We start from the raw sequence: 22610 nt of genomic DNA on the forward strand, positions 1-22610 counted from the left end.
CCAGAGGGCGACCACTGCGTTTTTTTTTTTATGTTGTAGGTGCTGTCTCTTTAAAATCACTGCTTTCGTTTTGGTAAAGATAGCAAGAGAATCCTGAGACAGTCTATACAAAGATGGAGGAGCCTTCTTCCTCTGTATTTTGTTGTTAATCTTCACCTGAGGACATTTTCTCCTTGATTTTTAGAGAGCGTGGAAGAGAGAGGGAGAGACCCAGAGAGAGAAACATCGATGTGAGAGGGACATACTGATCTGTTGCCTCCCGCATGCTCCCTGACCAGGCCCAGGGATGGAGCCTGCGACCGAGGTACGTGCCCTTGACCAGAATTGAACCTGCGACCCTTCAGTCCACGGGCAGATGCTCTATTTACTGAGCCAAACCGGCTAGGGCTTCCTCTGTATGTTAACAACTGATGTGTAATCTACTTATACAGTGTGTTTAATTCAAAGTCCATTACTAGTTAAGTAGTACAGATAAGAGCTGTGATAAACCCACAGATGATGATGGCTGTACCATCTTTCTTGTGAATGGAATAATGCTAATTAGCACATATGCAGCCTCATGGGGCAATGGGAAGGACAGTGAGTGCTCACAACAGATCTTTAAGCTTCGCTGCTCTGCTCTGTGATTAGTCCACCCACACATCGCCACGTTAGCTCAGTTCTCATTTCACAGAAGAAACGGGGGCCCAGAACAAGGAACTGACTGACTTCCTGATGTCCCCCATTTGCTAAGTGATTGATTCTGATGCTTCATGACTCCCAAAGTAGTGCTCCTCCTGGACAGAGGAACATGTGTGCACGTGTGCATGTAATGGGGACGGTGGGGACACATTGCTGAAAACACTCTAGCGTCCCTTCTCTGTGACTTGAGCAGCAAGACACTCAAAGTTTAGGCTCCATGTTGGGCAGTGTTACAATTCACAGATTCTACTTTTCTAGAGATACTCTTCGTAAAGGCTCAGTTGCTAGAATCAAGGGGATTGTGAAGTTACTTGAAACTGTGGTCTAGGACAGAACTTGGGTTCTGGAGTCTGGAGTCCTGGTTTCTCCACTGACTAAAAGTATGACCTTGGCTGAGAAATTACTTAACCTCCCCAAGTCTCAGTCTCCAGGAGAATAATACCTGCCATATCTTTGCCATAAGGTTTTTCTGAGGATGAATTTTTATAAAAGTACTTTATAAGCTGTAAAGCGCATGCAAATGCAAGGCTTACTACTTCCGATGTTGTTATATCAGATAATGCGGAATTAATACTTAGGCATATTAGCTCTTTAGCAAAACGTGAAGCAGGCTAAGTGGTCTTTGGCTCACCACTCCCTGTCCCCCTTTCTGGTCCTGTAGCTCCTCAACTGGAAGAGCTGTCGGGCAGGCGATGGAGGAAGCATTCTGGACCCCACCCAAATGGCCCAGGTCGGGCTGCCTGCTCATCCGGATAACGCCAGCCTCACCTGTGGGAGTTTGGCTCCTCTGCTGTGGGTGCTCTACCTGTCTCTCCTCCACAAGCTGGGTAGGTGACAGGAAACTAGACGAGGGCAGAGGAAACAGTGACCTCTGAGGAGCAAGGGGTAGCAGGAAGGAGAGAGAAGATACACGAGAATGTGCTCTGATCTGTACCAGGAAAGAGAGGAGCACGCGTGAAGTAGCATGCTGTGCCTGCACCCCCCGAGTCAATGAGTGCAGTGCAGCGAAGGCTCACACTTGATCTGGGACCCTGAGAAAATGTAACTGAGCGGCTTCTGGCTCAGGATGCTTCCTGGCAGCTTTGAGTCCATTAAAAATACATTAAATGTCAGTGAGAATTTGCCATGGCATGTTGTTTTGCCATAAGAAAAATTTGTTAAATCAGGTCAAACATTTAAAAATGTTTGGGAGAAATCACACACACACACACACACACACACACACACTTACTGTTCTTTTTCTTTTTTTTATTGTAACTTGATGAGAAAGTTTTATCTGCAAAAGCCAATGTGGTTCTTTCTCTTTATTCTTCTTAATATATATAGAACTATTGCCATAATATGAAGAAGAAGCATTGTCTTAGAGTGGCTAATTTTTATTTTGATTTTTTTGACCAAATGGTGCTGATCAGGCTATTGTACAAATTTTAATTAAAAGAGAGAAGAAAATTTGGATTTAGTGGAACTTACTACTTTTATTCCATTCTTAGAACAATTCTATAGGGGAATATTTTTATTTATATATTTTTTATTTGGGGGGAGTATTTTTATATGCACTTAACAGACAAAGCTCAGCAAAATCAGATAATCCTGCAAAGACCACAAGGCTCACAAGAGATAATAAGAAAAGCAATAAGAAAAAAGCAACAGACAGAAGGAAACTGTCTGGATTTCTAAGTCAGTTATTTGCTGGGGGTGAGAGAGCAGATAAACCAAGATTAGCCAAGGGTTGATAATTGTTGAAGCTGGGTGATGGGTTTCATTATACAATTCTGCCTGCTTTTGCATTCTTAAAATTTTCCAAAATCAAAGGTCAAACCAAACAAAAGAGCTGCTTAAAGGATGTTGACAACATAGCAAATATTACATATAAATAATCTTTTGTTGTTCATAGAAAAGATGGTAAAGTTTTGCAAAAGGAGGAAGAACTAACCTTTAATTCCTAGAGAAGTTTATCAAAATGTACCTGGGCAGTGATTACACATGACAGGCAGCTTAACCTCTGCTCCTCAGAATGGGAACGGGTCCACTCCCTAGACTATATCTTGGACAGTGAGTTGCTTCAGAGATTCTAGTTACTACCTGTATTATTTCTGCTAACTAGATTGAAGGTTTATATTGTGGGATATATCAGAAATGTTACTCATGTTACTTTTACCCTATTTGTAAGGTTTTCTAATGTTATCAAGAATTAGAAGAAGACAGTGACTCTTACAGATGGGAGAAAGAATATTTTACTATTGAAAAGTATTGCTTTGCTTAAAAGGTTAACTTTAATTGAGACAGAGATAAAAGCTTTTATAGAAAGAATGACAAGCAGGTAAAATTACCTCCACTGCTGTGGGCCATTGTTAGGGCTTCCAAAGAAATTGCTGGAGTTACTTCTAGCTGGCAGATCATTACTTTGGCGCTGCTAATGGCATTGGCTGCTTCTCTCAGGTCTTCAGTATTCAAAAGTAAATTTGCTCCAGCCACTATCACGATGATATTCTGGCCTATGAAGAATTTCTATATTAATATTATGTTAAAATATAGGAAAGCCAAGCAGTGACATTCTGCAATGTTACAGTCACTCTTACAGAGTCATTACATGAAAAGTGTATTAATTTTAACATTTCTAGGCCATTCAGGTTAATTTTCAAATTCCTAATGTATTTTACAATATTTACATAACATGATTCATATTCTAATCATTTTGAGCAAAATCTAAAAATGACTTCCTTTATCAGTATTCTTATATACAAAGACTATTAACTGAGAAATTATATATAACATACATCAAATGTTCTTTTATGGGAAATGGCTGGTACAACATATGTGGTAAAGACCCTTAATCCTGCCATAGCCGGTTTGGCTCAGTAGATAGAGTATCGGCCGAGGACTAAAGGGTCCCAGGTTCGATTCTGTTCAAGGGCATGTACCTCGGTTGCAGGCTCTATCCCCAGCCTTGGTCAGGGCGTGTGTGGGAGGCAACCAATGGATGTGTCTCTCTCACATCAATGTTTCTCTCTCCGTGTCTCTTCCCCTCCCTTCCACTCTCTCTAAAAATCAGTGGAAAAATATCCTCTGGTGAGGATAAACAACAACAACAACGACAAAAGGTTCTTAATCCTAAATGACAGTGTCATAATGAATATAACAGGAAGAAACTTGCCTAATGCTAAAAACTAATGCTCTGTAGTATGCAGTAAGTTTGAGGTGGACCCTATGGTATTCTGAAAGTGATTTTGTAAATCAAACCACATTCTACAATATCTAGCAGATGAAAAATTGCACTAAATAACTTAAGGTAAAGAGAAGGATATTTGGCCTAGTCTGTATCAGATCAAATAGCAGCAAGACTCAGGAATCTTATACAGGGCGGGGCCAAAGTAGGTTAGAGTTGTCAGTATGTGAAACACAGTTTATTCTTGTATTATTATTTATTAGGTATTGTATTATCTTGCATACGATCAGCTTTAAACCGACTTTTGCCCTACCCTGTATACCCATCACTTGGACCTAAATGCGGGAGGTGTGGTGGTACATTTCCTCTGTTAGGTGAACTCTCAAGAGCTGTGCTGCCCGATATGATAGTCAGAAGCACAAGCCACATGTGGCTACTGAGCGCTTGAAATGCATTAGTTCAAATTGAGATTCGCTTTAATTGTACAACACACAGAAGATTTCAAGGGCTGACTGAGTACAAAGAAAAGGTAAAATATCTCATTAATTTTTAAGAACTTTTTGATTTCATGTTGAAAGGATAATGTTTTGGATTTATTGGGTTAAGGGAATATATTAGGATGAATTTTACCTGCTTCTGTTTACTTTTTTAATGTGGCTAATGGAAAACTTAAAGTTGCGCATGTAGCTTGCACTGTGTTTCTATTGGACAGTGTTGATCTAGTGGGATGAATTGCAGGAGTACTTTTTGGTGCCGCAGGCTGCTCGTGCTGCTCTTGTACAGACATGACCTAAAATTACCTCCCAACACAGAACACATGCTAGCCTATCATCTTACCACAGATGTGTTTGTTGGCCACAAGGAGGATTTAATAAAGTGGGGATGGGTTCAGCGTAAACCCAATCTCGCTGCTGGAAAAATTCAAAGTACCCACACACTGAAAGACAGCTTACCTCCTTCCCTTTCTCCTCAGTGACCTCACTCTCCGCTAGAGTCAGCTGCTGCTTCGGTGTTGCTGACTCCTGAATCCGCATTTCTGGACTGGCCGTGGCTGATGAGCAACAAGCCCAAGACACCGCTCTATGGTGGGCACTGCCCTGTGGCTAGCTCACCCATGCCTCCGCTTTAACTTATAAAAACTGAATTCTCTGCTTGACCTTGCTACTCACTCATTTAAAGAAGCTGCTCTGAGTATTTGGATTAGCTCTTCTACTACCACCTATACTCTTAAAAAAAATTTTTTTTTTTATTATTGATTTAAGAGAGGAAGGGAGAGGGAGAGAGATCGAAGCATCAATGATGAGAGAGAATCATTGATCAGCTGCCTGCTGCATGCCCTCAATTGGGGATCAAGCCAGTGATTCGGGCATGTGCCCCGACCGGAAATTTAGCCATGACTTCCTGGTTCATAGGTTGACATTCAACTATGCCACGCCATGCCAGCTGGGCACCACCTATACTCTTAAGGGCATTACCATACTCTATAAACAGACATAATAGGCACTCGATACAAAATATTAAATTATATTTTTGCACAAAAATGCAGTATTTTGTACCCAGACAAGGAAGAAACATAACTCAAAGATATCCCTAGGACACAAAAAAGAGGTTTGAGGCAGGGAATGAGCTGCTGTTGGCAGCAATAATAACTTAAGAGGTAGCTTACAGTAATGAACACTGACTATTGTTAGAATGAAAACTTTTATTGACTGTCTTTAAGTGGGACACTGCAACTTTGGGATCACTAAAGGTAAAAATACTATGTCTTCTGTAAGAAATGATCTTGTGAAACTGCAATATAAGTTAAAAACATATTGTGACAAATCCTAAGCTAACACAATGCACGCTGACTGCCCATAATGCTTTCAGTGGTCGGCAAACTCATTAGTCAACAGAGCCAAATATCAACAGTACAACGATTGAAATTTCTTTTGAGAGCCAAATTTTTTAAACTTAAACTATATAGGTAGGTACATTGTTATTAACTTAATTACGGTACTCCTAAGGCTTAGGAAGAGCCACACTCAAGGGGCCAAAAAGCCGCATGTGGCTCGCGAGCCGCAGTTTGCCGACCACGGCTCTAGGTTCTGTCGTAGGTGCCCCATAAAATGCTTGGCCATTCTAAATATTAATTCTGATTTTTAAAATTGTATGGTGGTGTTTCTATACTAAAAATAGTTGGCAGAAATCATAAAAACTTTACTTGAGGGCAAAGGGAAGTTACTCTTTTCAAAGACAAATGTCTCACTGTTGGAAGGCCTTGTGACAGACACAGTTGTATATATAGACTTTTGAGATTTGATTGCCGTTTAAAGAGCAGACAAAATTGAACACTAACGACATGTTAGAAGTAATTAGTTGCTGCCATTTGCTCAGTAAATATTCTATAAATATGATTCATCAACTTTCTTTTGCACCTATCTATTTACATTTATTTACCTGGTGTAACTGAAATGACAGATGAATACTTAACTGCTTTTAGAGACAAATATCAATTCTGAGTTCACATGAAGGGTAATGGGGTGTTACAGGATATAAAGATTATTTTGAGGCAACTATATAATGCTTCATATGTATTATATGGACAATTTTATATTTGAATGAGCAGCCTGGGATGTATAAGTAAGGGAAACATTTATATTTAGGCTGGAAAGACCATGCTGTAGGCCTGGTGGGTATGGTAAGAGATCCATAAGATTAGGATAAAAACTGATGCTTCTGTTCCAGTTCTGGAAATGCACTGTTTTATGAAACGACACTTCAATATGCAAAACACATACCTTCTTTATTGACAATTATAGAAGCAGTTCCTGTAGCAGCATCTTTAGTTTGATATGCAAATTCTAAAGGAAAAAAAATTACAATCACGTATACACAGCCTGGCTTGGATAATTTATTTTAACAATTTCAATGCACCACTAATCCTTAGAAAACTTTTTAACCTTTTTAACCATCTGGAATGATAAAAAAGAAATAAGTAATTAGTGCTAATTTATACTCATCACCTATACAATAAGGAAAACACAAGTCTTTCTACTTAGTTGCACCTTTTCTTTACATTAGTAACAATCTAACAAACCACCCTGCTTCCAATTCCCCCAAATTATTCATAGTTGTATGCATATGCATTTCCCTGCACTACCATATTTCTTCAGTGAAAGAAATGACAAACTTGAGTGAAAGACTAAAGGTCAAAACTATAAAATCAACCTGTTTGTTTTTCTTCATTCTCATAAGCTTTGCATCTATCTCATCAAGAATTATGGCCTGGCATGTAAATGGTGATGTTGACCAGGCAGCCTTCGGCAGCAGCAAAGAGCCTTGAACTGGGGCCAAAGACCTGCATTCTGGTCCTGGCTGTAGCTACAACTAGCTGTGCTCTTGGACAAAGTCATAACCTCTCTGGCCTTCGGTGTCCTCTCTTATGAAATAACTAGAGGCCCCATGCACAAAATTCGTGCAAGAGTACGCCTTCCTTCCCCCGGCTGCCTGCACTGGCTTCCCTCTGGCACCTGGGACCCAGGCTTCCCTCGAAGCCCCGGCTTCGTCAGGAAGGTCGTCCGGTCTAATTAGCATATTATGCTTTTATTATTATTATAGATAGTATCAGATCTCAATGGTTTCTGAGGTCATTTCCAGCTATGATACTTAATGATTTTTCTTAAAATATCTTTTGTGAATGTAGCACCTATTTTCTCTTGTCACCTGCTTTTGAAACATTTCCATGAATTGAAGGTTTGTAACCTGATGTCTGGAGGAATGTACATGAAAGAATTAACCATAGGCTATTTAAGGAAGACTAGACAAAGCTATGCATAAAAATCCCCTGGCCACCAGGGGAGGATCTAATAATTCTATTCTATATTCAGCTTTCCCTGTAATCAGATCACAGAAGAAAGTTATAAAAACCAACTTTAAAAAAGATGAAATTTTACCTGTAGAAATATCATTCTGTTTAAAGTTTTCTATGTAATCATTGCCAAAAGAATCTTTGCCAACCTGTACCGAAGAAATGATGAACATTAGATCTTTTGCATTTAGTGAAATGCTACAATGTAGTTTTTAGAATACTTAGCATTTTGAAAGGGCATATCTGCACAGTACTTTATAAACATTAACTAATTAATCTTCTTAATGTACGTTGCTAGACTTGGTTACAGGCCAAAGAATTGTTATATACTAATGTTCCACTTACATCCTTCTTAAAATGTGAAGCATTTTACTGATGCTCACCAGTTCCATAGGTTCACTTTCACTTTGATCTGATCATGTGGAAATTCCCACTGACACAGAGCTGTCCACCATCAACTATCCTCAATATTTATGAGGAGTCTCAGTTGTTCATACTTCACTATAAATGACAGGATCTTTGTAATGACTTGCCTTGTGTCTTAGAATCTTCATATCTTCTCCCCGGACCCTGACATGGAGCGCAGGAGGGAATTTAAAAAGCCGTTGCTACCTTAGTATAGTGGAATTTCTTCGTTTTTGCATTCTTGCCTCCATTCTGGTAATGATACTTCAGTTTTTCCTTTAGACATGTATTCCTCGTTCAGTCATAGGCAACGTGATCAGAGGGGCACAGTTGTAAAATCAATGAACCTATGTTGACACATCAACCAAACTCCCTAAACTCCATAGTTTATATTAGGGTTCCCTCTGGAGTTGTACATTCTATGGGTTTTGACAAATGTATAGACAAGTACCCATGATTATATTCTCATACAGAATGGCTTCACTGCCCTAAAAATCCTCTCTGCTCAGCCTATTCATCGCTGTCTACCCCCTAGCCCCTGGCAACCACTGACCTTTTTTACTGTCTCTATCATTTTACCTTTTTCAGAGTGTCATATAGTTGGAATCATTCCTGAACTCTACTTCTATTTTTCTGTCCTGCAGGTGAGCACTACAGCAATGGATTATGTCTCTGTCCAGGTCTCAGCCCCTCCCGGTGTGTTCTGCTTGCCCACAGAAAATTGTTCCTGTCTGGGTACATCAACAGAAAGAAACCTAGACATTTACTTGAGTCAGGATCTGCAATGAGTGATGATAAAATTTCCTGGTGAGCATGTGGACTGTCTAGATCAGGGATTAGCCACTATTTTTTACTGTGAAGGACTAAATAGGTAATGTTTTATTTATTTATTTATTTATTCTTTATTTTCAAATAGTTAATATTTTAGACTTTGTGGGCCATATTGCCTCTTACACAATAATTTACCCCTGCCATTGTAGAGTTGGCGGCCAAAGATAATATGTCAACAAAGGGATGTGGCTGTATTCCAATAAAACTTTATTTACAAAAATATGTAGTGGGCAAGATCTGCCCCATGGATCATGTTTGCTGACCCCTGATTTAAATGCCACGTTTGATACCTTATTCTGCAAAAGAACACCTTTCCTTGTGCTCCTTTTCTGGCTCAAATGCTGACGAGGCAATAATCTCAAGCAATATGTAGTAACTTCTCCCTAGCAGAATCTCTGTCTTTGTAATGAAGTGTCCACTCCAGTGTTGCTGTGGGGAGAGTTCCCTGTGGAAGGAGGCCATCTACCAAAAGTTTCCTTCCCGGAAGGCTGGCTGTTCCCTTGTCTGGCAAGTAAGTGCCAAAGCATCCTATTTCCTAGGTCAAAGGTTCACACCAGAAGACTCTTGAGAGCTGAGTCAAGTTCTCTCATCTTTTTTTTTTTTACATTATTTAACTCTTTCCCATGGGCAATCAGGGTATTATATAGTTGGGAAAGTATCATTATAAGAATGTTCTGGGGTTGAGAAAAGGCCATCCCTAGGCATGTGGGGCGTGATACAGACTAAAGCAAAGAAATTTCTCTTCCCTTTCCTATCAGTTTTCTATGGGAAAAATCTGTTGAAGGTGACTATCAAGGGCAGGTAATAAATGGTGGTTATGATATAAACATTAGCAAGTGCAAGGGTTAGGAGGAATTGTTTCGTGGCCCTTGAGAAACTGATACTATTGGAGGGAAATCAGACAGACCAGGTGGAGCGGCATGAGCATCAGAGGCATAATTGGGAAGGATTTCATGCTCAGGTAATTGCATTTTGCAGACTTGCTGTAGTCCTATTTTAGGGGCTGCGGCAGCTGCCTGTCTTCTTCCTGCTCAGGGCACCGTCTGATTGGCTACATCCCTGGGTGATGGTTATGGTTCCAGCTTTATTTTAATAGTGATTTCCTGGCAAATCTGTTGGCTGGTCTTCTAAACTCTATGTGAGACATGGGACAAAATACTGTGTTTTTGCCTTCTTTGGTATTCTCTTGTCAAAAAATAAAAATCTGGTAACTAAAAAATAATGGAAAAGTAACAAGACTGCTGAGGATTAAGAGAAGTCAACGGAAGCTCCATTAACTTTACATCACCCAGGTCATTACAAAGTGAAAGAAGTGATGAAAAGCCTGAGAATGGGAAGACAACATTTCCTTTGTGTCATGGAAGCCCCTCATGCTAGCTGTGTGGTTTTGGGCGAGCCGCTTTAATTCTCTGTGGGCTCAGTGTTCTTATCTGGAAAGCCACAGCAAGTTTGCTGTGAAGATAAAGTTAAATAATGTGCATAGAAGTACGTTTAGAGCTGTTAAGGATTATCATAAAAGACTAAAGAAAAATATATAAAATTTGTTTTGGGCTTGGTGCCTTCATCATTATCATCATCATCGTCATCATCATCAGGCTGCTTCTCTTGGGGGAAGGGGCTCCTGCTGCTTGGATTCAGTCTCATAAACTACCTTCATGTCCATCTTGTTCTCCCTGATGCTTCAGTTCTTCCCGTGGCATCTTATTTTTAAACAGGAGAGCATTTGATCATGGAAACAAGCATGTGGGTACATTAAATAATTTAAAAAATGAGACTGTATTTATTACTCTTATTGTTCTAATAAAAACATAACATCTCCGTTAATGGTTTGGTGCAACGAATGCTGTTCAATGTATCCTGCTACTTTCCTGAGAATAATATAGCCAACTGGGAGGGTATCTCTGCCTTGGTAGTAATAGTTAAGCTTTAAGTAGAACTAAATTACATATGAAAATGCGGCCAAAAAGCAATGGGGATCTGAGTCCTATTTAAAAGGATCCTCTTTTTCTTTTGCATTATAGAGTTGCACAGATGACACGTGCAATTTGTACTAAAAGAATGCCACCTTCCCTGTGTCCCCACCCTCAAAACCTCTCACACATTCATGTATTTTTCCGGATTTATTTTTAAAAAGGTGGTGAGAAGTAAACACCGTCCAGTCCCACTTGCTTGCTTCTGACTCTAATTTAAACCTCTTCCCCAGTAACTGGAAATTGATAACCAGAGTCAGAGGAGCAGAACCCAAGCAAGGGTGTCGTTCACAGTCGGCCACTGAGAGCGAGAGCAAGTGTCTCGAAAAGCACAGTGAATGATACGAATGAAAGAACCTGGACAGAACAAGGACTATTATAAAGGAACCTTCATGGGGATCTTTGGAGGCTTCCCTGTTTTCCCGGTCACACGTTGGCTATCAAGTTGGTATGAAAACTTTAAGTATCTTGGTCATGAGGCAGAATGGTGCATATGGAAGTCAGGAAACCTGGAATCTAATTTCAGTTCTGCTGTTACCAAGCTAATTAAAATTCTTTCCTACGTTTTGGGGCAAATTGTTCCATCTGAGCCAGACTGTAGGGTGGGACTGGTTGGTGTGAGTTATCTCTGGCAGGAAGGAAACCAATAATTCTCAGCCTTAGCTGCTCATCAGTATCTCCTGAGAAGCTTGGAAACATCCCGATGCTCAGGGTACACCCCAGACCAATTGAGTCAGGCCTCTGCAGGTGGGATCGGGCACGCTCCCCAGGTGATTACCATGTGTGAACTCCAGTCGAGGATTGGACCGCTGATTGCAGGATTAAAGTGGGAGGTGTCTGTAGAGGCTTGTGTGCACAGAAGAAGTGAAGAGAGAGCACAGTCCTGCCTGGCACTAGGTTGGTAAGTCCCCTAAGTGGGAGCACGGGGAAGTGTGACCTGCAGACTCTGCTGGGGGCGAGGAGCCCATCAGGGTCCAACATTGGGATCAAGGTATTGTGAAGCCCGAGAGATTTCCTTGGCTTGTGTTTGCTGACTAGTTTCATTTTGACGCGGCCCAGGCTTCTTCCACCTCTATCCTTCTAAAGCAGCGGTTCTCAACCTGTGGGTCGCGACCCCTTTGGCGGTCGAACGACCCTTTCACAGGGGTTGCCTAAGACCATCCTGCATATCAGATATTTACATGACGATTCATAATAGTAGCAACATTACAGTTATGAAGTAGCAACGAAAATAATTGTATGGTTGGGTCACAACATGAGGAACTGTATTTAAAGGGCCAGAAGGTTGAGAACCACTGTTAAAGCTCATATTTGGCAAAACTAGTTGGGTTTATGTTTCTCAGAGTGTTCGGTAGAGGCGCTATGAAGTTGACATTATCATCTGACTGTGTTAAAACATTATGTGGATACAATATATTCACGACTGTATCCTTGCCTTCACTTTTGAGAACTTAGAAGTCCTTTCCTTTCTCCTCCACTTCATCAAACCTCACTTGTTTTTTCAAGCATCAGCTTAAGGCCTACCTTTCCCATTTACCCCTTGTTACTCTTATTTCCAGAATTCCTATAGCCTTCTTCATGGATGCTATGTAATTGAGCATTTAATTGAATACCATCTTATATCGTTTGCCTAAATAATCTTCCTTGAAGTCTAGTCTTCCTAGAAGCTTATTGGCGACCTTAGCTTAGCATACATTTATCCGTCCTTAAGCCTGTGCATTAAAGGTTCTGTGAGTATTTGATCATCTTAGGTGCCTGTCTGTTCGTTTTCCTTGGGCCTGTTTATCGTTCAGAAAGGGACACGACTGTATAGCACCCACACTGTTCTAGTTGTGGCCGCAGAAAGGTTTTCTCCAAGGTGTTGCTCCTAATAGCCCGTGTGAAGGCCCTCCATCCAGTACATTCAGCTGCAGCAGCGTAGCCAGCGCTTCTGGGCAGAAAGATTCTGGGGAACTTCAGAGTCTGAGGTGGTCTGTGAGTATCCATTCAGGTGAAAGAGTCCAGGTCGTCAGCAACTGTGGACAACCCCTCACACTTAAACGAAGGTAACTCGCAGAACCCCAGGTGCTCTCAGGCAATCCCAGGCTCAGGGCAACGCTGAGATTAGAGTTGCGCCGTTGAATGGAACTTCCTGCGATGATGCAATGTTCTGTTATCTGAGCTGTGCAATGCAGGCACTTAAATGGAGCAGTGTGATTGAGGAACTCAACTTTTAGTTTTATTCTAATTACACTTCAATCTAAATGGCCACATGCGGGTGGTGATACTGTATTGGACAGTGCAGCTGTACAGAGATGTGGATGAGGACCATGGAAAACAAAAGGGCTGCGTTTATCAGCAGCATTTCCTCCAGCTAAGGGTACTGAGGTGCTTCCTTCACTCTCTCCATGGGGAAGGCTCTCTTTGCGTCGAGGGAGAGCCAGTCAGTGGCTTCCATGGGCCAGAACAACGGCCTACCACCGAGGAGGGTGACTTTAGTTAGCGCGATCATAATAAACACCTGTATTTCAAAATGTCGGAGGAATGGGCTGTCTGGAGTCCTTGAATGGCAGAAAACATCGAGTGATTCCACCCATCAACATATAATTGATGTCAAAACGTAGAGGACCAAGATTTCTTACCTGAGGTCATAAGAAATTAAATATTCTGCTAAGAAATGTTATCACATATATTAAAACAGGTTACTGATTTTCAAAGTTAGAATACGGGAAAATGTAATCAGTGCTGAAACTAGGCTGTGATTCAAGACATTTGTGACTTTCAGTGGCTGAGGGTTAAAATGAGCAGCAGGTTTAGAAGATTAAGCTGAATTTGCTGTCGTGAAACAAAAACGCAGCAGTTGCTTTAAAAATAAATCCCGAATATTAACTTGCCACTTGTGGCTTTATCATACATAAAAGATGAAAGAAAAATACATAAAATTCCAGTTTTTTAAGCTTGCTGGTTGTTTAAATCCCAGGTAAATGGTGTTTACCTTAATAATGGCCTTTAATATACAAAGGTAACCTTACCATCACCATTATCAGGCCTGCTTATCTGAGCTTGGGAGTGGGTTTGTGATAATCCAATGATTTCTTCCATTCTTTTAAAATGAGGCATATTTTATTTATTTGGTTAGGGTCCAATCAACATAGCCAACTAGCGTTAGCCAGTCGTCTTTCAATGGATGTCAGGAAGGGACAAATTGCACTTCGTTGAATGTCACCTGGAAAGACTGGTGCCCAGTTTTTGATCTTTGAAAATTAAAATCTCAATGCATGATTAGTTGATTGTCCCATTGTAATCTTAACATAGAAGGTAATTTTTGACTAAGATGATGGGTACTCAAATACACTGCTTTTCAAGCTGACTTGTGAAGCCTCAGTTTGTTTTCTCATTTTCAATCTATGCAGACTGATCATTTTGCAAAATACAGTAACAATGAAATGAAACAAAGTCATACAAAATACAAGGCCTAATTTATATTATAATATTATGTATATTCTATTCACCAGCTATAGAGTTACTCTGTCAAATTGCTCTAAATATTTATGTTTATGCTCAATTTCTGTACTGTCCAGTCCAGTGACAGTCTGCGGCCTGTGAGTAGGTGGCACTGCTAACGTAATGCCTCTGTCGCAGGACTTCATTCCTGGCCATTCTGAATGGAAAACACTACTTATATTAGAGAGTCTAGTCTCACGATTGAAGGAAACAAAACCAGGTAATTTCTTGAAGGCCCTTGCTTGCTGACTTCCGATCTGGGCCGCGTGGGTCCATGCCTGCTTGTGGCTTCCTTCCACCTACACAGGAAGCAGGGTCTCTGGGCTCATGCTGGGCCACTGCCCCTTTAGCTCTGTATTCTACCAGGGGCCTCCTGAGCTGCCAGGTTTTGATGGTTAGAGATACCGTCCTCCTCTCTTACGTTTGGCTTCAATGGAAGGGAGGAGGAGGAAACACTTAAATCGGGTGAAGCCCTAGGAAAGGTGTCCTAGCAGGTTCTTTGCCCTGCGAAGAAGACTTTCATTTTAATGAAAGACTTTCATTTTAATGAATGTTTTGAGATTTTAGTCCAGTTACCCTTGGACTGTCTGTCGCCTTGGCCCATGACTCAGTTAAATACTGACTATACAACTCTTAACTACTTGGTGTTCCATTGTACATATTTCACCGTACGCATATTGATGGATTCCTGCTTAATGGTCCTTGCCACAGTATCTTGACGAATATTTCTCCTTAGCTCAGTATAAGATGTTTTGCACAAGCCATCAAACAGTCTTACTTCATTAGAGTTTGAATTTTATTTTTATTTTTTTGCAGGGCAGTAATAGGTAAGTTAATGTTGCTAAGAAAGCCATACAAAAATTTCTGTTTTTCTTTTGTTCCATCTGTTCAATTTTATCTTGAGTAATTTAATGATTTTGGGTTCTACTTGGAATTGTCATATTTAAAAAACTGCCATAAAGCAGTGTGGCTAATTTGCTCAATTAAAATATATTTCACAGTGGGAAGAAATAGCATGATTAATGGGTAACAATAACTTCTACTAGAAAAGAGATTTTATTTTTTTGTGAAGAAGTCTAAGCATAGCCCTAGCTGGTTTGGCTCAGTGGATTGAGCGTTGGCCTGCAGAGTGAAGGGTCCTGGGTTCGATTCTGGTCAGGGGCACATGCCTAGGTTGGGGGCTCGATCCCCAGTAGAGGGTGTGTAGGGGGCAGTCGGCCAATGATTCTCTCATCATTGATGTTTCTATCTCTTTCTCCATCTCCCTTCCTCTCTAAAATCAATAAAATATTTTTTTGGGAAAAAAAAGAAGTCTAAGAATATTATGGATTTATTTAATCTAATGGCATATCTAAATGTCTCAGGTTGTCTAAGCAAAGTAATCCTGTATAGGTTTTAGCTAACCTCTCTGTACAGATCCCCAGGTAAATTCCACCACAGGGCTACACACTAGATGACAAAGTCAAGGACATGTTAGATATAAAGAACTTTCAAAACTGGGCAGGTGCTAACATAAACTATCATTCACAGACCAGAATAAAATAAACCAGCCTCCTAATGAGAACATTTCCCCACACACAGCCTTCTGCCTTCTGTTCCCCTCAGACCCACTTCTATGGTTTCACCATTCATATCCCAAGGTCAGTCCCACAATTCAAATATTTCTATTTTGCATTTCTCTCTCTGCCTCAAATTGACCTAAAATAAAACCAATCTGCAAACCGTTGAGTTGGATGAGATCCTAGGGGACATCCAATTTTGACTTTAATGGCTAAATGAATAGCTTTTATAAAACTTGCAAGAGGGAACTCTCTAATCTCTCTCCTTTAACAGCTCCAGCTCTAGGGAACTCCCCTCTCCCCATGGCTAATCTCAGTACCTTGTTCCAATTCTAAGTCTCTCTCCAGGTTTTCCCAGCCTGATATCCTCTTTCCAGTTTCCAAGCCCCTTCAGTCAGCACCATCTTATTTCTCCCCAAACCCTTCATTTCTAATCAGGTAGAGGGTGGATCAAGCCTAACATTTTTAATTGGCTCCCTCTCTAAGCCCCGTAATTCCTAGCACATAATATTGGTCGTCAATAATTAATTGCTGACTAATTGATATTTTAAATCTATCAAGAGCTCAACCTTAGCAAATGAGGGTTTCTTGTGCTTCATGAGATGTTTTTGATCAAATAGCCAGATGAGAATTATGTCATGTTAATCATCAATTAGAAATAAAGCTACAGTTCATTAGTAGATGAAGTGATAATTGTATAGCTTATGCATCATTTAAAGACTCCCTTGGAGAAGAAAGTGCTGTATGCAATTTTAAGTGATATTTCAGAGACATTTTGGTAAAATCTACCCAGTTCACAGCAGAGAGCTCATTCTTTTAAATTTCTCATATTTTTCTTATCCTCCACTATGCAGACCCAGTCTAGCTTTCCTGTTATACCAGTAATGATAGCATCTTAAAATTTCATTAAAGATGCAAAAGTTGAACCTTTGGCAGTCAATTCTGTTTGATTTACTTTTGAGATCACTTCAGTGGATGATGGAAATAGGAATACGTATTTTCGTTTTCTTTAAATACCTGAAGACAGAACTACACCTAAAGATCAGTGATGTACAGTTCAGTAAGGCCCAGATTCCTTTCTGACCCAAGACATAGCATTAGAGGGAAAAAACCTTAGATGAGTAAATCACCGTTATTAAACCAAGTTTCTAAAAGCTGTGTTGCTGCAGTAAAACCTGCTAAAAACAGCTGGATGGTATGGCTCGGTGGTTAAGTACCCACCTACAAACCAGGAGGTCATGGCTCCATTCCTGGTCAGGGCACAGTAGGGGGTGTGCAGGAGGCAGCCATCAATGATTCTCATCATTGATCTTTCTATCCCTTTCTCCCTCTCCCTTCCTCTCTGAAATCAATAAAAAAAAAACTTATTAAATAAGTATTTAAGGAAAAAACCCTGCTAACAACAGGAGGACGGACTCATGCTGTTGTTTAGAACCTGAACTAGATAAACCTGTCAGAGTAGACTAATTCTCCTTGCCTCACACTCTAGTTAGAAACTCTTTCATTTCAGGGAATGCAGTGTTATTTGAGGACTGCTACTTCCCAGAGGATCCAGTGAGGTAGAAATGAATATAAAAAACAAGGAAGATTACTCTCTCCTGTTTAAAAATTTATAACCAATGAACTTCTAAAAGAATTAAACAGGCACTCGAACAAGTACGTGTTAATAGCAGCAGTGCTCACAAGAGCCAAAAGGTGGGAACAGCCCCAGGGTCCACCAACAGATAAGTGGATACACAGATTGTGGCATAGCCAATGGAGTAGTACTCAGCCACAGAAGGAACGGAGTACTGATCCTTGCTATAAGGTAGATGAACCTTAAAAACATTATGCTAAGTGAAATATGCCAGACACAAAATGTCACATTTCACATAATTCCATTTATAGGGAATCGTCAGAAATAGATAAACCCATAGAGACAGGATGCAGATTGGTGGTTGCCAGGGGCCACGGGGAGGAGGGAATGGGGAGCGACTGCTTAATGTAAGGAGCTTTCTTTTGGAATGATGGAAATGTTCTGGAACTAGATAGATATGGTTGAACGACACGGCGATTATACTAAATGCCACTGAATTGTTCATTTTAAAATAGTTAAAAAAAAAATAAAACCAAACCCTAAAACCATATTCTTGCCTTTAGAATACTCTCCACTGGGCTTGGCACTTACCTTGCACACCATGGCCGTCTTTGCTCCAAGCCTAGCAGCTTGGACACACTGATTGGCACCTTTCCCTCCAAAGCCAATAAAAAACTTATGTCCATGGATGGTTTCTCCGGTTTTTGGCAAACGAGGAGTAAGACTGTCATAATTTAAAAGGAGAAGGAAAAAAAACACACACACATTGGTAACTGCAGTCAGTTTTAAGTTCTTCAGAAGAGAGAGGAAGGCTGTGTGGTGGAGCTCTAAGCTGTCGGAACCGCAGGCAGAAGCAGGGGAGGGAGAGGACCTTTCCTTTTAGACAACCTTCAGTAGTTTGCATCACTTTTGAGAATGCATCTGCCTGACGGGATTCCTCTCCCCCACTGCCCCTGTGCTACCGTAGCCCCACTTCAGATGACAGCTCCCGGGGTCTGTACTGCATCAGGGCCGTTCGGGGGAGCCTGCCTTACATCTCGGGGAACTCTCAGAGGGAAGGAACTCCATATTCCTTCTCAGTGCCCAGCACAGAGATTTACTCACAGTGGGCCAAGGTACTGTGTGCTTCTGTCCAGATTTATCTGGTTGCTTTAATAAGCAGAAAGGGAACTAGGATTTTGGTAATCATGTTCAGGACTTCAGGGGAAGAGTGAAGCTGCAATTCCAGGCGCTAAAGAATCTTATTTTCTTTGAGGGTTGGGATAGGAGTGGGGTGTTTGGATGGCAGTTCAGGGTTTCATCCTAATCCATCCTTTATATTACCCATTTCATGCACTGACTAAAAAAAGAGCATCTATTTTAAAAAAGTGGATTAGAGCTAAGTTTAGTTTTACATTTTGCTACAGAAAAATCCAAACACATAAAACTAGAGAAAACAGTATATTGATTTTTCCCTATACTCATCACCCAGATTTAACTATGTCAACTGTTAGCCAATGTTTTTTCAGTCTACACCTTCATCAACTTCAGGGACTAAGGATTTTTACTAACAGGTTATTACTGACACATTACTGCTTGAGGTAGCATTAAGTGAGGCAAAAAGTACAAGGAGAAGGTTTGCTCCAGTATATGGTTTTCCGAACAGTACAGGTGGAAGATGTGAGGAAACAAAGTCTTTGAAGGACAGAAGACTTTAAAATGGAAAAGGAGTTCAGGGTGGAGGGGCAAGTGAAGAAGGTGGGCTCAGTGGCAGGAGGACTGGTTGACTGGCCACAAAGAAGTGGGCCAAGGGCCAGATGGAGCAGATGGAGAGGTTTGACCAAAAAGGTTAATTAGCTCTAGGCAGGAAAGAAAGGCCAAGAGAGAAGTTTACCATGGTAAGTCAACCGAGAACCTACTTGTTTTAGCAGGTTAGAAATTTATGTTCATTTCCAATAGAGACTGTGTTCTATCCAAAACCAGTATCTTTTCCTATTAGAGTCACGAAACAATGCCAGTTCCTACAGATCACTGACAGCCTGTTTGCAATGGGATGCCATATGACTATTGGCAGGAACGCATGATTGTGTCAATAAAGACCAAGTTCGACCTGTGAACCTCCTTTATGTAGCTCTAAAAGTCTCAAACTGAGCTAAGCTACTCCATTCCCTAGCATTGCACTGTCAAATATGGTTATTTGAGATTCAAGAGATTCATCAATAATTTGAAAACATCCCACTCCACTCCTCCCCTTTTCAATTCTATTTTTATCTCGGATTCTAAACGCATTTATAGTACCGATGAAAAAAAATATACATCTACAAGGTTCACTTCTGAAAAAGGCACTCAATCAAGGGAAAAATGGTTTTAATGTAACGTTATTATCCTGTCATTTAATTTAGCAATGACAAGTGATGATGAGATTTTGATTTGCATCAGAAATCTTAAACATTTTAGGATTCTGTTATGAACAGGCAATGATGAGTAATCTGTGTGATTGAGTAACTATGTGAATTCTTGGCTTATTGATGCTGCTATAAACAACATTCCTAACAACTTTAAAAAGAAAAACTATCCAATGTGGCAAAAAACAGGCCACATAATTTAATTAGTAAGACTGTCACTAAAGAAACGTATGACTTCCACTATATTTATACTTAGATCTGGGTCACAAGCCACTGGTTTGAATCAAGTGTATTTACGATCAACTGTGGGAAACCATGAAAAAACATATCACCATATTATTATTGGCATATGCATGTATGTGGGGGAGAAGTGAAATCAGGTACAGCGTGTATGTGTTTGATGTGGGAGCAGATGGCTGGGATTTAAACAATGTATATTAACACAAGCACTGAACTGGTGTAGCCACTAATGGCATTCCTCACTCCTTGGGAATTCTTTTTTCTTTATCTTCTGCATCTTTGCCTTGCTCTTCTCTTTCTTCTCCCAATTATAGACTTTCTCTGCCTGAGGACAGTTTGTTCCCCATTTTATTTCTAGTGCCTGTCACTTATATGGGGTTAATCTATTTGCTGATTGAACAGATCTTTGTGGCTCCCCTTATCTCTCAAGGGTAGCAGAATATGCCACCCCAAAATATGACTGTAGGAGTTCAGGACACACCACCCCAAAACATGCCGCTTTGGTATATAATTCTGAGCTGTAGGCACTTGAGAAACAGCAGATGCAGGGAGAGGCTTTCCCTGAACTTCCCTTCTCTGCCTATCACAGTCGTACCTCCCATTTCTTCCAAGGGCCCATTCACCTTTCTTAAAAGTTCTACCTCCTCCTCCCCTCCCCTATTAAATGCTACTTAATCCTGAATTTGAAGTCACCTTGGGGAGTTACTCATTTTTTCCTGGGTTTCCCCCATGTATAATGAGGGACACATGTTAATAAACTTCTGCTTTTCTCTTGTTGGTCTTTTATTACAGGGGTCTCGGTCAAAGAACTCAGAAGGTTGGAGGGAAAATTATCTTTCCTCTCCCACATCTCTTCTCTGTGTCTCCTTTGTGTAGTCTCCAGTCTTTCTTCTGAATTGAGGCTGTGGAGGTGCTGACCAATGGGAAGGAGGAGGAGATTGGCAGGGATGACCAGTTGTCTGGCAATGGCAATTCCATGTTTTACCAGACCATGCCCACTGCATGCCCCGTATCAGCAGCGTTCCTCTTCTACAAGCAAGAACTCTAACTGGAACTCATACTATCATTCCTTCACTAATGCATCAACTCCAAAATGCAAAGTCAGTGTTTTCCAGTGTACTTCCTATAGGGCATAATCAACTTGCTGACGATGAGGAAAAAGCTAACCACGATGCAAGTATCACAGAAGTTGAAAAAACATGTCACAGAACAGGATTAGTATGATCCAATTCACATTTTTAAAAGGAAAAAAGATACACGTATATGGTCTCAGATGATAGGTAAAAGCATAGACAATGAAATGTTAATGACACGTATCCGTGAGAAGGGTGGGGGTGGGGAGCAAGAAGAGCTCATGTTTACTTTATATCCTCATGCGCGGAAGTGGAAGCAACGAGAATAGAGTTGTGTTATGGGAGACCACTTCTTACTACCTCAGTCATCCGTCCTGCCTGCATCTGCTTCCAGCTGCTGGTTCTTCCTGGGCTCCAGCTGGCTTCTTGCAGGTGCAGCCTAACAGTGCCACTCTGTCTACTCCGGGGTTTCTGGTTCCTCAGGCCGTCCTGCAGGATTGACCAACTAATTGTGCACAGGGGTGGCCAACGTGAACATGTCAGGCATTTTTGTAAGGCTCTTCCCACTCCTCTGCTTCACTTTCTCTGTCCATCCCTGGCTCTTGCTCCCTGGGTCCGAGTCCTGAATAGAGTATTTGCGCTTAAGCGTTTGTCTGATGCTCTGCTTTCTGTTGAACCCACACTAACACCGTTTATTCCTTGTTTGTTTATTTATTTTTTTTAGAAGTAAATAGAGTGGAGTGGAGAGCAACTAAAAAGTTAGTTACGAAAAAGGCAGAAGCATTTCCGAATTATAAATTCTAATTTACTTTAAATCAGGCTTTCCTATCTTTTTTCTTTAATGAAATCATGGAATTAAGTTCAGGTTCAAGGAAGGAACTGCACAAAGCCTCATCCCCTGGATGAAAGCATTACTGTGATTCACCTCAATTCAAACATGAGGTTTAGCAAGGTGCCAAAGACAGACAAGCGGCAGTGCGCAAAGAAGAAATAAAAAGGAAGCAGTACTGGGAGAAATACACTCTTGCTAGCGTTTAATAATTTAACATAGTATAAATTTCTGAATGAGGGAGAAAACCCAAACAGAGAAAACCAGTCATAAGAATTATGCTTGAATTTTAAGACCTATTCGTAGCTTTAAAAAGGTCACGGCATTTTAAAGTTGGGCAGAAGGAAACGCCGGTAATTGTTCATGGATGGCCCTCCGGTTTCCCGGGCCACCAGAGGCTGCGGGGTTAGCCTGGTTGTGCCAGGCAGGGGGCCTGAGCCTCTTACTGACTGTATTACCTTTGACAGCTTTTCCCTCTTTGAACCAGCTTCTTCTCTTGCAAAACAGGTTTAATAATACTTGTCAACTCCTTCAATTGCCCGGGTTTTGTGCTCTGAGTTATT

The 22610-nt window shown here is 40.8% G+C and overlaps 1 protein-coding gene across 2 annotated transcripts in view; it reads right to left on the minus strand.

Annotated features, from left to right (window-relative positions):
• The window catches only part of RBKS (ribokinase), a 70643-nt gene that overhangs the window by 33520 nt on the left and 14513 nt on the right, over positions 1 to 22610 (minus strand). For both annotated transcript variants that reach the window (XM_070428915.1, XM_070428916.1), the window contains exons 2-5: positions 18113 to 18245; positions 7783 to 7846; positions 6628 to 6690; positions 3012 to 3176 (exon numbers count right to left, since the gene is read on the minus strand). In XM_070428915.1, the coding sequence (XP_070285016.1) occupies positions 3012 to 3176; positions 6628 to 6690; positions 7783 to 7846; positions 18113 to 18245 (425 nt within the window). The remainder of the gene's footprint in view (positions 1 to 3011; positions 3177 to 6627; positions 6691 to 7782; positions 7847 to 18112; positions 18246 to 22610) is intronic.

This window comes from Myotis yumanensis, unplaced genomic scaffold (assembly GCF_028538775.1).
Source record: "Myotis yumanensis isolate MYYU_CA2020_CCGP unplaced genomic scaffold, mMyoYum1.0.hap1 SCAF_11, whole genome shotgun sequence".
NCBI classification, from domain to species: Eukaryota; Metazoa; Chordata; class Mammalia; order Chiroptera; family Vespertilionidae; genus Myotis; species Myotis yumanensis.